Source organism: Podarcis liolepis (assembly GCF_965112155.1).
Source record: "Podarcis liolepis genome assembly, chromosome: 2".
NCBI lineage: Eukaryota > Metazoa > Chordata > Lepidosauria > Squamata > Lacertidae > Podarcis > Podarcis liolepis.
In genome coordinates, this window is record NC_139555.1 from 66291100 (window position 1) to 66305439 (window position 14340).

General features: G+C 41.4%; 2 protein-coding genes across 5 annotated transcripts in view; both read left to right on the forward strand.

Moving 5' to 3' along the window:
- The window catches only part of ITK (IL2 inducible T cell kinase), a 32431-nt gene extending 20354 nt beyond the window's left edge, over window positions 1-12077 (forward strand). For all 3 annotated transcript variants that reach the window (XM_083488393.1, XM_083488392.1, XM_083488391.1), the window contains 10 exons: window positions 781-835; window positions 1759-1838; window positions 2322-2458; window positions 3055-3129; window positions 3754-3925; window positions 5260-5476; window positions 6179-6243; window positions 7158-7276; window positions 9727-9884; window positions 10837-12077. In XM_083488393.1, coding sequence (XP_083344519.1) covers window positions 781-835; window positions 1759-1838; window positions 2322-2458; window positions 3055-3129; window positions 3754-3925; window positions 5260-5476; window positions 6179-6243; window positions 7158-7276; window positions 9727-9884; window positions 10837-10908 — 1150 coding nt within the window. In that variant the 3' untranslated portion in view covers window positions 10909-12077. The remainder of the gene's footprint in view (window positions 1-780; window positions 836-1758; window positions 1839-2321; window positions 2459-3054; window positions 3130-3753; window positions 3926-5259; window positions 5477-6178; window positions 6244-7157; window positions 7277-9726; window positions 9885-10836) is intronic.
- Window positions 12078-13432: 1355 nt separating this feature from the next.
- The window catches only part of CYFIP2 (cytoplasmic FMR1 interacting protein 2), a 67795-nt gene continuing 66887 nt past the window's right edge, over window positions 13433-14340 (forward strand). Inside the window, exon 1 of one of the 2 annotated variants that reach the window (XM_083488324.1) lies at window positions 13433-13800. The gene's annotated coding sequence lies outside the window, so the exon portion shown is untranslated. Of the gene's footprint in view, window positions 13801-14057; window positions 14178-14340 lie in introns of those variants that run through there. The other variant, XM_083488325.1, reaches the window with a different exon arrangement.

The window sequence follows — 14340 nt, forward strand, 5'->3', positions numbered from 1 at the left end:
TCTTTAGCTACAACATTGGCTTGGATCCCAGCTAGCCACAAATGGAAGAGTTCATTCCATTTGCAGAGGGAACTGGGATCTAGCATAGTAGAAGGCACCCTGGGCTACAGGGACGAGGCTGAACAATCTCTTCTTTCCCCGCACTGTGTCTCAGCCTCCAGAGGTCCCCCAAAGCCCCTAAAGCATAGTTTTAAGGGTACAGGGGAAAGGTGAAATACATGAAAGGCTACTGACTTCTTTCTGCTGATGTGAGTGTCTTGCTGCTGATGGGACACTCCTGCTGGCAAACGCTTAAATAGATCTAAGGCCAAGCGATTATTACTACCAAGGGGGTGAGAATTCAGTTGAGTAGATTTTTTTAAAAAAACCTTCCAAATGAAGGTGTAAATTTGTTTCAGGTTTGGGAGGGTTAAACTGATAGACAGGATTGTGGAACTAGTGAAGGGGGATATTATCTGCTCAAGGGGCAGAAAGCCATTTCAAGGAATATTTAGTCTGCTGAATTGTGGAGAGTAACTCTCCTTTTCCTTTACCAGACGTGGCCATAGCCATGCAGTTTTTGCATGTGCTGAACATTCAGAATCTGCTTAATTTGTAATGATGAATGAATTCTGATTTCCTTAGTATGTTCTTCACAAATTAACATGGATGATAGTTCATGTGCCATTTCATGTGCAGGATAAAAACAAGAAAGTAACCCAAATAACTCCAAAGCCAAGGAGTTTACAGCTAAAGCTGTACAGCCTAACCTCACATCCTGGGACTCTTTGATCATTGCAGGTGGTACAACAAGAGTATCAGCAGAAGCAAGGCAGAAGCCCTGCTGAAGGAAGAGGTAAAGTGAATTCCCTATGGTGGTGGTCTTTTATTTTTCTTGGATATGTATTTTTTATGCTTTGGTTACTTTGAACATGTTGCAAAAGAGACATCTTGGGGAAATGCAACGACACTCTTAGTAGCACCATGTGCTCCTGATGTTCAACATGTCCTACAAGACCAGGGCTTTTACAATGGTGGCATCTGTGCCACACTGAAATGTGCTTCCAGTGAACATCAGGCAAAAACCTACAGGGATTTTAAGGTGCCTTATAAGATTTGGTCTGTCCACTCAGGCTTTCCCTTAGGAGTAATCTAGCTATGCTTATATAGTAATTTGATCTAGTGATTTGCAATGTATTTTGTACATGTTTAAATAATGTAATTTTATTGGGGGGAGGGTTCGGTTGTCACAATGCTACAATATTCTCTCTCCCCCCCCCCTTATTGCTAGTGCTACAGATATTATTTTAATTAATTTAAAATAATGATTTTTAAAGTCACTATCCAATCCTCTGTCACCTGAATTGCCTGATTCTATAATTTGCTGGGTTGTAAGTAGTAATCCTTCCACCACCAGTTCCAGGCAGGTGTCTCTCCCATCCTTACCTGGTTGAACCTGGACCTTATGCTCTACCACTGAGCTGCAGCCTTCCTCTAAAAAGCAGGATGAAATATAATACAGTATGCTAACCAAGTGTCTTTGAGGATTGGCTCGCTCTTTTCTCATATTTGTACCACCTGTGTTTGTTCTTTTTAAAAGAAGCCCAACTTCCTGCCTTAGCACCAACACCATTATACTTTGTTCTAGGTCAGGCGGAGTTGTGGATTTGGGGATTGGTGATATGGCTTCAGCCACTTAGTTTAGGGATTCTGAAGCCTCTGTTGCATCACTGTTCATCGGCTCTGATTTTCTGACTTTCTCCATCTCCTCCTTTTCAGGGTAAGGAAGGAGCCTTCATGGTGAGAGATTCAAGGCAACCGGGCACATACACAGTCTCAGTTTTCACAAAGGCTTTGAGGCAAGTCAAATCCCAGTGGATGTTTGCCGTGGTTCTGTTATTTGGGTTTTTGTTTCAGATCTTCAGATGAAGGGCAGTAAATAAATTTAATTAATATAACAATAACGATTATAATTTTATTATTTATACACTGTCCATCTGGCAATAATAATATTGAATCGTTTAAAAAGGTATCAAACATATCTGTCCCCAGACTTTCCAAAGTGTGACCTTCTAAAGGTGCTCTTTCTAATTAATGTTTAAAGAGAAACAATGGAAGGGTTTCTTTTCACTACCTTTTTAAAAAGTAGAGGCTCCAAGAGTCAAATAAGTGTTTGTTTGTTGTGTGTGTCTGTGTGTGTCTGCATCTGTGTCTGTGTTTTCCACGTCATATCTACAGTATGTGCCCAAAGTTTCATTGATGCTTGGTAATTCTAGTTTGTTTTTTAACTGCTTCTATACTGTTTTGAAAGGAACCTTATTTGTTTGTTTTGTCTATTTAAGCAACGAGAACAACCCTGTTATAAAACATTATCACATCAAGGAGACAAGCGACATCCCCAGGAGATACTACTTGGCAGAGAAGCATGTTTTTGATTCTATCCCGGAACTGATCACCTATCACCAGCATAATGCAGGAGGTATGTCCAGGCAAGAACAGGAGAAACAGCTTTGAAATGATCCGAAGATGTTAGAATTTATACATATATATATATGCATATATATGTGTGTGTGTGTGTGTGTGTGTATATAGTTGCTCTGGAAATCAAAGTTCAGTTCAGCTGCTGTTAAACATGAGTGGTTGTTTTGCAGATGCAGAAGTGCCTCTTGGTGTCAGCAGTGGATTGCTCTGTTAATTAAACTTAGTTCCCATAACTTAATTCACACAAATTTCAATGGGAAATAAGTTCAACTAACTTATCCAGCCCTGTGTAAATTACCTGTGTTTCTGATTATCTGAATGATTGTAAGTTATACATTGTCTCTTATATTTGTCACTCTGGGCCCAAACTTTATACTGACAGAGCTTCATAGAACTTCCTTGGGATGTAACTTCTCTATGAATCATAGTCATAGACATATTCAAACATATTATGTGAAATGTGGCTGTCATCTGTCTCCTTAGTCTACATTAACTCTTGGCTCCATGGCCCATCTCTTTTCCACCCCTTCCAACAATCAGCAGTCAGTGTCACCTTTTCCTCTAATTCATATATATATATTTCCCATCATGCAGGTCTTGTGACTCGTTTGAGGTATGCTGTTTGCTCTTGGAGAGAAAAGGCTCCTGTTACTGCTGGCCTAAGTTATGGTGAGGAGACTGCATTGACTTGATTGTGCTTTTATTCTTTAGTTATATTCATTTGGCATAATGGTTTCACTTGTCTAAATGACATGTGCTATGACTCTATAGAAGTTAATGTTGCATCCATTTTCACTGAGAACAGGCTCACATCAATGAATGGATCAAGTAGAAATGTACTTTTAGCAAAAACAACAGAACCTCATAGTATCTTAAATACTAAGGGTGAACTTCAATGGAACGCTTAGGAGATTGTTCCATCAGTGCAAACATTTCTGCTTGTCCAGTAGAACAATTTCCCCTTTCCTCCATCTGTATTCTGTTTTGGGGTTTCCCCGAATGCCCCCCAAGCAGATTTGGGGAGTGCATGGGGGCAACGGGGGGGGGGGGGCATTTAAAACAAAATGTGTATGATGGTGCAGTCTAATGGAAAACTGATGAATTACTATAAGAATCTAACCACGTTCCATTATTATCAAGATTAAATTGTTAAAATTTGAATGAAACTTCTGAAACCCTTAAAATTTATTATCATAGCTGGGGGTATTGTAAAAGGCCTAGTACTGCTGCACTCCTTTTCTTTCATAAAGCACTACACAGGCTTGAAAGTGTTCTTCTGCTGCCTTATCCTAGGAAAATGGATGATTAATCCTCAGGAACTGACATTTGACCAGGAGATTGGCCTTGGCCAGTTTGGGGTGGTTCATCTTGGTTACTGGCTGGGCCGGATGAAAGTGGCCATAAAAACCATTCGCACAGGAGCCATGTCAGAAGAAGACTTCATTGAGGAGGCCCAAGTCATGATGTAAGCAATCCTGCCAAGGTCCATTACATTGTGTCAAGCCTTTAGAATGATGTCAGGTGAACCCAATGTTGTGTAAAACAGAGACACCATTTCCTGTTATGAATCAAATGGCAACACGACTTTTTATCTCTTAGTGCAACTTTCACTAATGTCCAGTTTTGGACAATCTCTATAACCAGAATTAAAATGTATCGAATGTTGTGCTTCAAATACAGGCTGAAAAGTTCTGGGACATATGAGTGCTTTGTAAGGTTCTCTTTGTCCCCTGTACTTTGGTGGAATTGGTCTTTACTGGAACAATAAGAGCTAACCTCTGAATTTCATTTTTTATCTATGTGCAGACATATGCACAAATAAATATTAATGAAGTCATGATGCTTGGAGGCTACTTAGTGCAGTCCTATATATCTACTCAGAAATTTGATGGGAGTTATTTCCAGTCCCAGCTAAGGATATAATTTCAGCCTGAGTTTCTGGTTGATGATGGATCTTTATGTTGTACTTTTAAACACTGGGCAGTTCTAGAGGGATAAGGAATATAAAGCCGGCATACAGCAGGCTATTTTTACTGCAGTCTTTGCTTGGCTCAGCAATTTTTACGATTCTATGAATTTTTGCTTTTGTTTTGAGATGATATTTCTCTAGACACCACGACAAACATGAAAAATGTGGCATCAATTATTTTAAAGCTTGAAGAAAATATTTTCGATTTTAAAAAGCAGTAATTTGAATCAATATAAAGATGGGGTAAAATGCTGCTTCCACTGGGACTTTTGATGCTGCACAATCTCTCCTAAGGATGAAGTTGGAAATGAAAGATTGACTTTGATGTCACTGGTGCTATACTCAAAGGAAAGGCATAAGTTTCGCTTTTTATAGCTCCTTCAATAAAAATCCCTATTGTATTAATATCTGATGCTTATTTTCATAAAGACACAAAGCAAGCTCAGGTTGTTGGGGAAACTGCATGAGCATTTATTATACACATTCTGAAGTATTTAAATGCATTGCGTATGTGAAGAGTATTTAAAATACATTCAGCAAGGCTGTTGCTTGAACAGAAAATAGGGGAAATGTCAGTTACATTTTGTTTATATGTCCAAGCAGTGCAGAATCCATCTTACTTTTCAAGAGATTCATACCATGATGAGAGAAATACAACATGAAATTTTCCAGGACCCACAATTTGTGTGTATATCATTCCTGGGTCTGGTTTTCTTCTTTCACATTGATTTTCTTGCTCTTTTCTTAAATTTCCAGTTGAATATGCCCATATATCAGCTTCTGCAAAGGACTTCACATGACCACACTGATTTCTCCTCCTATGTCAACAGGAAGCTCTCCCACCCCAAATTAGTCCAGCTGCATGGGGTATGCATGCAACAAGCTCCTATGTGCCTAGTGTTTGAATTCATGGAGCATGGATGTTTGGCTGATTATCTAAAGAGGCAGCGAGGGAGTTTCTCAAAGGAAGAGCTCCTTGGAATGTGCCAAGATGTGTGTGAAGGAATGACTTATCTGGAACAAGCGTCTGTCATCCACAGAGACTTGGTATGTCTGGGTCATGTCCGTTTGTACCTCTAGCAAAGAAATTAGCAGCTCTTAAATTAAGAAGGAAGTAAATTATCACCACTTACAAACCATAATTTAAATAATTACAAATATTCTTCCATTTCAGTATGTGAGCCAAAAATAGTGGTTGTGGGGCCATTATAGTTATTGCCTGAAAAATCCTTTTATTGTCAGAATATTTACTCTTTTAGGCGACCCACCCCCCATCTTCAAATGCTATTATTTCCCTACCTGCTGAGGCTCTGGTGCCATTGTCCTTGTCGAGTTTTTCCACAGACTGGCCAGTCACATGGGCAATCCCAGCCAACTGGAAATCGCATGCTAAATGGGATGATATCACATCACTATGTAGCCAATTATACTTTGCTACATGAAGATATTAGTGAGGGAACAAGTCTGCTGAGAATGAGGGCAAAGCTACATGGATCCAACATATTCATGAGCCCAGCCAATCAGATTTGACCATGTGATTATGTCGTTGAGTGAAGAAGACAGACTAATCTGATTAAAAGAGGAGGAGCAAGTCTGAGATATGTAAATGAATATGCAAACTTTTTCACAATCTCTGTGGAAAAAAAGGTGTCGGATGTACTTTTCAACACAGCTAAAATTGCTCTTGAGAAATAACGGGTTGTTTCAGTTCAGCCCTACTAATACTCTCTTTTTCTCCATTCTACACAGGCTGCTCGGAATTGCTTGGTAGGAGAATTCCAAGTTGTCAAAGTGTCAGATTTCGGAATGTCACGGTAATTTGAACCTTGTATGCATACTGGATGAGTAGAATTCCACTAAAGTTTCCCCCTTCTTTTGAAATGTGTCCAGCAGCTACTTCATTGTTGTGGCAAAATATACATTTAGTCTGGTGCTCATAGTTGTCCTGTTCTTTCTGAAACTTCCTCTAGCTGTTCCCTCCTTTGACAGTTCTTTTTTTTTTTTTAATGTGAACTCAAATTGCTGGCGGCACCATTTCTCATGATTTCCACACTTGATTTCTTTTGCCCCATTGTCATTTCCAATCAAACAGTTTGAGCCATTGTGAAAACCTATATAAACTAAGAACAAAGAAAATAATGAGATGCCTCTATCATATCACATTCAACCCTCTGGAAAAGAAATCCCATCAACTGTTAAACCACTGTCATCATCTGCTGTTTTCCAGGCATCATTTCACCAGTTGCTAGCCGGATATGTTCTGTAGTTAACAGCACTGTTGAAATGGTTGGCAGTATCTGATAATATGGAACCAGAGACAGTGAACCATTTGGTTTAGCTTCCAGTCTGGACCAGGACATATTATCCTCTTACACCAGTAATCATGTATTATAAGGAGGATGTTATGTTAGCATAGTGCACAGTATTTTTTACTATTATTAATTCAATTTATATACCACCATCACAAGATCTCAGGGTGGTTCACAGAATAAAATCCAAGATATAAACACAAGTGAACAACTCAAACTAATACAATAACCCCCCCCAAAAAAACCCTAATACTCACCCACAATATTGTATGAGATCCTGAGAACTGATTCTTACGCTTGCAATGTATGCATTCTGCCATGGAGCTGCAGCTTTTCTCTGTGTACAATGGTGTTTGTGTAATGTGGACCCTGGAATCATTCAAATGGGTTGTGGCCTTAAACACGTTGCTCTGTTTTAGATACGTCCTTGATGATCAGTACACCAGCTCCATGGGCACCAAATTCCCCATCAAATGGTCAGCACCAGAGGTTTTCTCCTATAGTCGGTATAGTACCAGATCTGATGTATGGTCATTCGGTAAGAGCCTTTAATCTCAAAATTCCCATTCACTTAATTACTTCAAGTTCTTCTTCTTGAAAAGACCTTCCATTGTTAATCCTTTCTAGATAAGAAGTTCCAGCCTCGTCCTCATATCCCTTTTGTGTAAAAAGGCTTACATTATTATTATTTAAATGTAATATGTTTTAAACCATATTTGGCTTAACATTTCCTATAGATGGGGAGGGGGGGATTGCAGGCGCCTGCATGGTCTGTGACTTATTATTAATTTGCATAGCATGGTTTGCATAAGAGGATTCTTCTGTCAAGTCATGGCATCATGCTTCTGCGAGCCTTTCCGCTTTGCTACCCCTCAATCTTTTCACATTCTCCGCTGGGTCATTAAACCATCCTACTGTGACCTGGATCAAAACACCCCGAGGAATGACAACTAGCCTTTACCTATGAGTGAGCACTTCAACTAAGAGTTTCGTAATTTTGCTTATTCACCAATAAAGGATCCTGGAAGGACATCCCCTAGATTTATAAATGTTTCAAAGTGTGTCTATCATGAAGATGCTTCTTGAGAGCGGCATTACTTAGCTGATATGAATACAGAATTCCGCTAGAGATAGGGTAGCTCTGTGCTTTTTGCATACAGTTGTCAACTGCAATTAAGAAAATATCCTTTCCATTTTGCCTCTTTATTTTGAATTCACAATTAGTGTTTTGGGTGGTTTGTTTCTAGTCATGTAGAACAGCAACACTTGTTTAAAGTGAGTTTCACAGTTTCGATTTAACCGTGTTTTGATTCAGCAGTTGTGTTTGATTAATTAATTTTGACCCTTTTGAAAAGCAAGTTGGCAGACAGATCATAACTCCTGTGAAGAAGTTGCATTGTCTGCAACAAAGAAAATTTTAATAATTTACATGAGATCATTGTGGAGAATCAGTGGTAAAGTCTGGAGAGCCAGTGTGATGTAGTAGTTAAAATGTCAGGCTTCTTCTTCTTTGGCGATCACTTGCAGCCATGTAAGATTGTCTTCCATAAACACGGTCTTAACAGTGAGTCTGTAAGTGACTGTGGAGGCCAATTCTGTATCCACACATCCTTCCACAGTGGGGATATAGGTTTCCTGGTGGGAGTTAATCACAGTATGGATTTGCCAAGTGTGCCTTCCTCTTAGCACGTTTCTCCCTTTTGTCCTGAGTTCGAGCATCTTCAAAGCCCATGACACCTTTGGTAAAGGCTGTTCTCCAATTGGATCTGTGAGGTCAGGGTTGAATTCCCCATTCAGCCATGAAGCTCACTGGGTGACATTGGCCAGTCACTGCCTCTCAGTCTAGTATTCCTATCAGGGTTGTTGTGGGAGAGGAGGGAGAGAATCGTGCAAGCCACCTCCAATTCCTTGAAAATATGGGATATAAATGCAATTGATCAGTCCTGGCTCCCACATGTAGGCAGAGGCAAACACATAACGTACTGACAATCAGGAAACCAGTGAGACTATTTCTATTGTAAGCCTCATTTAGTCTCAACATAGGAAGCTGCCTCATTTATGTATTTATTTATCTGAAATTCTGTTCACACTTTTTTAGGAAGGAGCCCAGGGCAGCAAAGACAGCCAGTCTTAAAAATAAATAAATTCCAAAACTGTTAAAAACACCTAAAAAAGATACATTTTAAAATGAGTCAGCAAAGTTTTTCAGCAGGTGGCCGGTCCACTGTCCCTCAGACCTTGTGGGGGAACCGGACTATATTTTGGAGGGGAAAAATTAAAAAATTCCTATGCCCCACAAATAACCCAGAGATGCATTTCAAATAAAAGGATACATTCTACTCATGTAAAAACATGCTGATTCCTGGACTTTCCGCTGGCCAGATTTAGAAGGCGATTGGGCCGGATCTGGCACCCGGGCCTTAGTTTTCCTACCCATGTTTTAAAGCATTCTAAAAACTGTAACAGTTAAAACCATTGTTTCATCCAGTGATCTCAGGATTTATTTTATTTTAGTTGTTGTATTTATATCCCACCTTTTCTTCCAAGGAGCTCAAGGTGGCATATATGATTCTCCCCTCCCTCATTTAATCCCCACAATAACCATGTGAGGTAGGTTATTTGTGGGGCATAGGAAATCATTCATATATATTTTTCCAAAATATAGTCCGCCCCCCTCATAAGGTCTGAGGACAGTGGACCGGCCCCCTGCTGAAAAAGTTTGCTGACCCCTGGACTAGATTATCCACAGGGTCCCTTCTAACTCTAGGATTCTCTGCTGCCACTGCCATGTGGTAGGAATAGCTATGGACATGTACCTCTTTTCAGTCAGATTTGTGCCACCTGTGCCCTAGAAGACGATTGCCCAGGGCTCCTCAGTAAACCAAGTAGCCTCCCAGACACAGAAGATGTCTGTGGGAGAAAGGCGGGCCATGACATTAATGTGGATGCGCTCTCTTCCAAAATTATATGTTGCTTGTTTTCTTTCAGGAGTATTGATGTGGGAGATATTCAGCGAAGGCAAAATGCCTTACGAGAACCGGACTAACGCTGAAGTGGTGGAAGAAATCAGTGCTGGTTTACGTTTGTATAAGCCCAGACTGGCCTCCAATACCATTTACACGCTCATGAGACATTGCTGGAGTGAGGTCAGTACTAGAACAGGTGCAGATTACTTCATATATGAGAAGAGGGATCACCTCGTAAAGGCGGATCCGAAACAGCACTGGTCTTTACTTAAGGAGAGCAGAAGTAGTCCTGCTAACACATTTAAACATTCTAAGAAAAATAATATGCAAATTTAGAATTTTAATTGGTCAAAAATTATGGAAAATCTGTCATGTTAGGGTGGGGTTACCCCACTGCAGGTGTTAACTAGATTACCAATGCCAGGACATTTGCGTTTTCATCAGCAATATAATTCTCGTAAGCTTTAACATACTTGGCAGATTAAAATTAAGAATGATGATGATGACGTAGGGCCACAATCAGAAGAAACCCTTTTCACATATTTACCAGCTCATGGGGCCCTCTGCCATATTCTGCACCTAGCCTTTTGCTTCCTGGTGAGAGGAAGCTTTGTCTGGTACCAGAAGAAAATGGGCTCACTGCACAGAAACAGGACTGGGCTGGCTTGTCACATATGAGCTGCTGTCTATTGTTTTCACCATCATGTAATGCTTACTAAACAACACTGCAGCTGCTATAATTTTTATATATGCTGGAAGCCGCCCAGAGTGGCTGGGGCAACCCAGTCAGATGGACGGGGTACAAATAAATTATTATTATTATTATTATTATTCCTTCTTGGAAGGTTTTCAGTAAGAATGCTGGCATGTTTTTTTTTTAGCTTATTGTTGATTTTAATTATTTGTTTGAATGTTTTAAAATAATTGTTTTTAATGGTATTTTCCATGGTAATTTTTATTCCATGGTAAATTTCCATGGTAAATTTTATTCTTTGTGTAAAACACTTTTGAGTTTTTCTTACAATCGGGCAATATAGAAATCCTGCAAAAATTCATTAATTAATTGCTTTACTGGTTGCTATTGGCCTTCACAATATGGTCTTCAGTGTTGTCTTCTATGTTGTCCCTTCAGAAGCAAGAGGACAGACCCCCCTTCTCTACCCTGCTCTACCAGCTCAACGAAATATCTGAATCTGATCTTTAACTAAAGATGAAAGGAAGCTGCTTCTTAATTAAAAAAGGAAAAAGATATGAAAAGCATGACCACGTTTAGCACGCATTGTTCAGAAGTATTCATTCACACTGAAGTAGCTGACCTGGGACAGAAATAGCGACAGGAATCCTGGCTATTTAAAAGTCCTACACAAACTGAGAAAATGGATAATGCAAGATGCTTTCAGGGTTGTGTCTAATTATCTGTTCAGTGAGGATTCAGTGAGGATCCAGGAGTCTATCTTCTGTTTCACATGGTGATACCGATATTGAAGATGATGAACTGCCATTGCTTTATGGAGCTGACACTCTTTTTTTAATTGAAAAATGACTCATTTCAAGGGGAACTGAAGTATGGCTCTTGTCCTCCAAGCCTGCTTGAAGCTGAACGGGAATATTAAGCTATTCATAAACAAATGTTTTGACAGCAAATTCAAAACACAATCTTCTTCCAAAATAAATTGCATGGATTAACATAGGACACAGCAGGGACAGGTGGGACTCATTACTGCATCTTGTACATTGGGAAAGTTAAGAATGGACTGCTTGCTTTGAAGCTCTAGAGTATAAAATATAGGATTCTGCTACTTGTTTATTTTCACTTTTTACATAATGTGTTGAAAGAAAGGGTGGGGAATATATATATACAGCAGGGTTAGCTAGTATACAAATATTGTATAATATATTCTTTCACTATCAACTGTTTTTAATGTTGCTACAAGAAACATGAGTAAAAAAAATGTGAGCACCTCAGGTGGCAAGTGTTGAATGCTATTAATGATTGCAAATTGTTACTTTATTTTACATGAGAGAAATATAAATATATGATATATAATGTACATTATATTGAACTTCCACCTTAGTTGCCAAAATTTCTTGAACTGGCCCTTTACCTTTTTCCAATGGTCAATTACAATGTACATTATTATAAAATACCCTGCTGGACTGCTCTCCAATTGAGGATGACTTTGAACGGATTGCATTGTATTAGAATAGTATAGCTATTTAAGAGTTTTTGTACATTGTTATTGCTGTGATTATATTTTTGTATTGTGTTTTCATTGTATAAATTTTGTTAGCCTCTTTGACCATTTTCAGATTGTAAAACTAGAGATTCTTTTAGAAAAATGCTGGAAAATAAATAATAACGGAAATACGGAATATGTAGATGAGATGAGAAAACTATTACAAACTGTTGGAGAGTCATATGTCCTGTTGTCTTCCATGTAAATACTATCATTACAAAAAGTTTCAATGCACAGGTTCGCATTTAACAAATCTTATATATAAAGGAAAGTTCTATTGGATATTGGTGGTTGGCCCCAAAACAAGGCCTTTAAAACAAATGTCCTGATCCAGCAAGAATGCCACTGTATACGCCAGGCATCAGCAAACTCCAGCCCTCCAGATGTTTGGGACTACAATTCTCATCATCCCTGACCACGGGTCCTGTTAGCTAGGGATGATGGGAATTGTAGTCCCAAACATCTGGAGGGCCAGAGTTTGCCTATGCTTGGTAAACGCAGCCTACATGTGTTTCTTGTGTTAATGTCCGTAGTCCAGACACATCTCATCCAGGCTCTACTTAACTGAATGAATGTTATTTCTGGTGCAAGGCTATACATCTGCATCCAGGACCACAATTGTTGCATAAGACCACTGCAGCTAAATCAAGGCCCAGGCTGTATCTTATGGAAGAGAGACTTTGCTGCAGTTATCTTTGACAGTGTTAAAAACAGAGATAAGAAAGCTAGAAGCTAAATGGCACTTTAAACCTAGCTTATGGGTGCAACAATGGCATTGCCTTCAAAGAGGTGGAGCTGTATCTTGCTCTTGCATTTCAGAGTTGTACCCTCAGTGTACAACTCAGGAGTTGCTTGTCCTCGGTGTAAAGGAATTGTAATAATCTGATACTGAACATAGTTTTGCATAAAAGTCTTGCTGTTACACATTTTTTGAAACGCTTGATTTCCTTTTCGCTTTTTTTTATTAGGCTGCCTTTTCATTTTCACACACTTATGGGTATGTTTTTTATCCCCCCTTTTTTTTTAAGGAAAGAAAGGGTGGAAATAAGAAGCAGACACCTGATAACATAGGGCTGGCTGAATGCTGCACAGGCGAGGCTTAAACTGCTTGCCTCTCCCCACTCTTTTTGGAGCCTCCTGCTCCTGTGTTCAGCCCTTAAGATGAGAAAGAAGCGCCGAGGCCAACAGGCAGGCACTCACTCTTTCTCACGGCAAGCAAGCAAGCAAGCGGACACGCAGTTGCTGCTCATGCCGCCGATTTCTGTCGTTCTTCTCCCCTCCTTCTCTGAGTCTGCCTACAGAATTTGCTCCAGCAGCAAAGCCCATTCCTCCAGCAGTTTCAAGGAGGACGGGCTTGGGGGGGGGCGGTGGTTTCACAACCCGCGAAACTCCAGTCCCCTGTCGTTAACAGGTGCAGTTCCTGCCTGACAAGGGGACACGGTCGATGCACGCTGCGGAGGCGGCGGCGGGAGGCGAGGCGTGCAGGGCGGAGGTTGCGCGGGGGGGGGCCAGGTTTCTTTCTCGCGCCAGGGGGTGGGGGGCGATGAGCACAAGAGCTCAGGAAGCGCGCAAGCTGTAGCCATTTCCTGCTCTTTGTGCGTGTGTGTGTGAAAAGGAGGGAGGGGGAGAGAGAGGGAGCCTGTCTGCCTAGGACTCTGTGTGTGTGTGCTTGTGTGTGACACGAATAGATCCGAGGAGGAGGAGGAGGCCGAGGCTGTGGCGGCGAAGGTGGAGACTGCCGAGTGGTGGCAGCAGCGGCGCCTCAGCATCTCTGCCTCCTCCGTTGCCCGCCGCTCGCTGCTGCATCCCGCGCAGAGCCCAGCCGCAGAGGCCGGCAGCATCCTCGCTTCCAAGGCCAGGTAAAAAAAGAACCACACACACCGGAGGATCCCGCCACCCCGCAGCCGGGGATCCTGGGGGCGCGACGACGGTGGCATCCCGGCGCGCGCGGCTGGGGGAGCCGCTGTCGAGCACGACTCCGCCTCGACTAAGGCGGCGGCGGCGGGGTGGGAAGATGTCTCTTGGCGCGCGGCTTTCTCGGCTTCGGCGAAGGGTCTGCGGCCCGGAGGACGTGGGGGTGGCGGTTGCATTTATATATATATATATAGACGCAGGTGCGGGGTCGTTTTCCTCTCGGCGACAGGAACGGCGGACCTTCGTCAACATCCGTCGCCCGCCCCTGCCCGCAATTCATTCATCTCCTGCTCGCTTCGGCCGCTGACCGTGGCGGAAGGATGTGATGGTGGTTTGATGTGGGGGCGAAATCTGGGCAGTGTTTGCGCAGGAGGGGTCTCCCCCCCCTGCCAAGCCTGGGAGCCCGTTACCTCCCAAGGGCCGAAAATGACAGCTTTGCTTGAAGGGCGTTGAACCATGAGACTGCAAAGCTCTGCCATGATTCA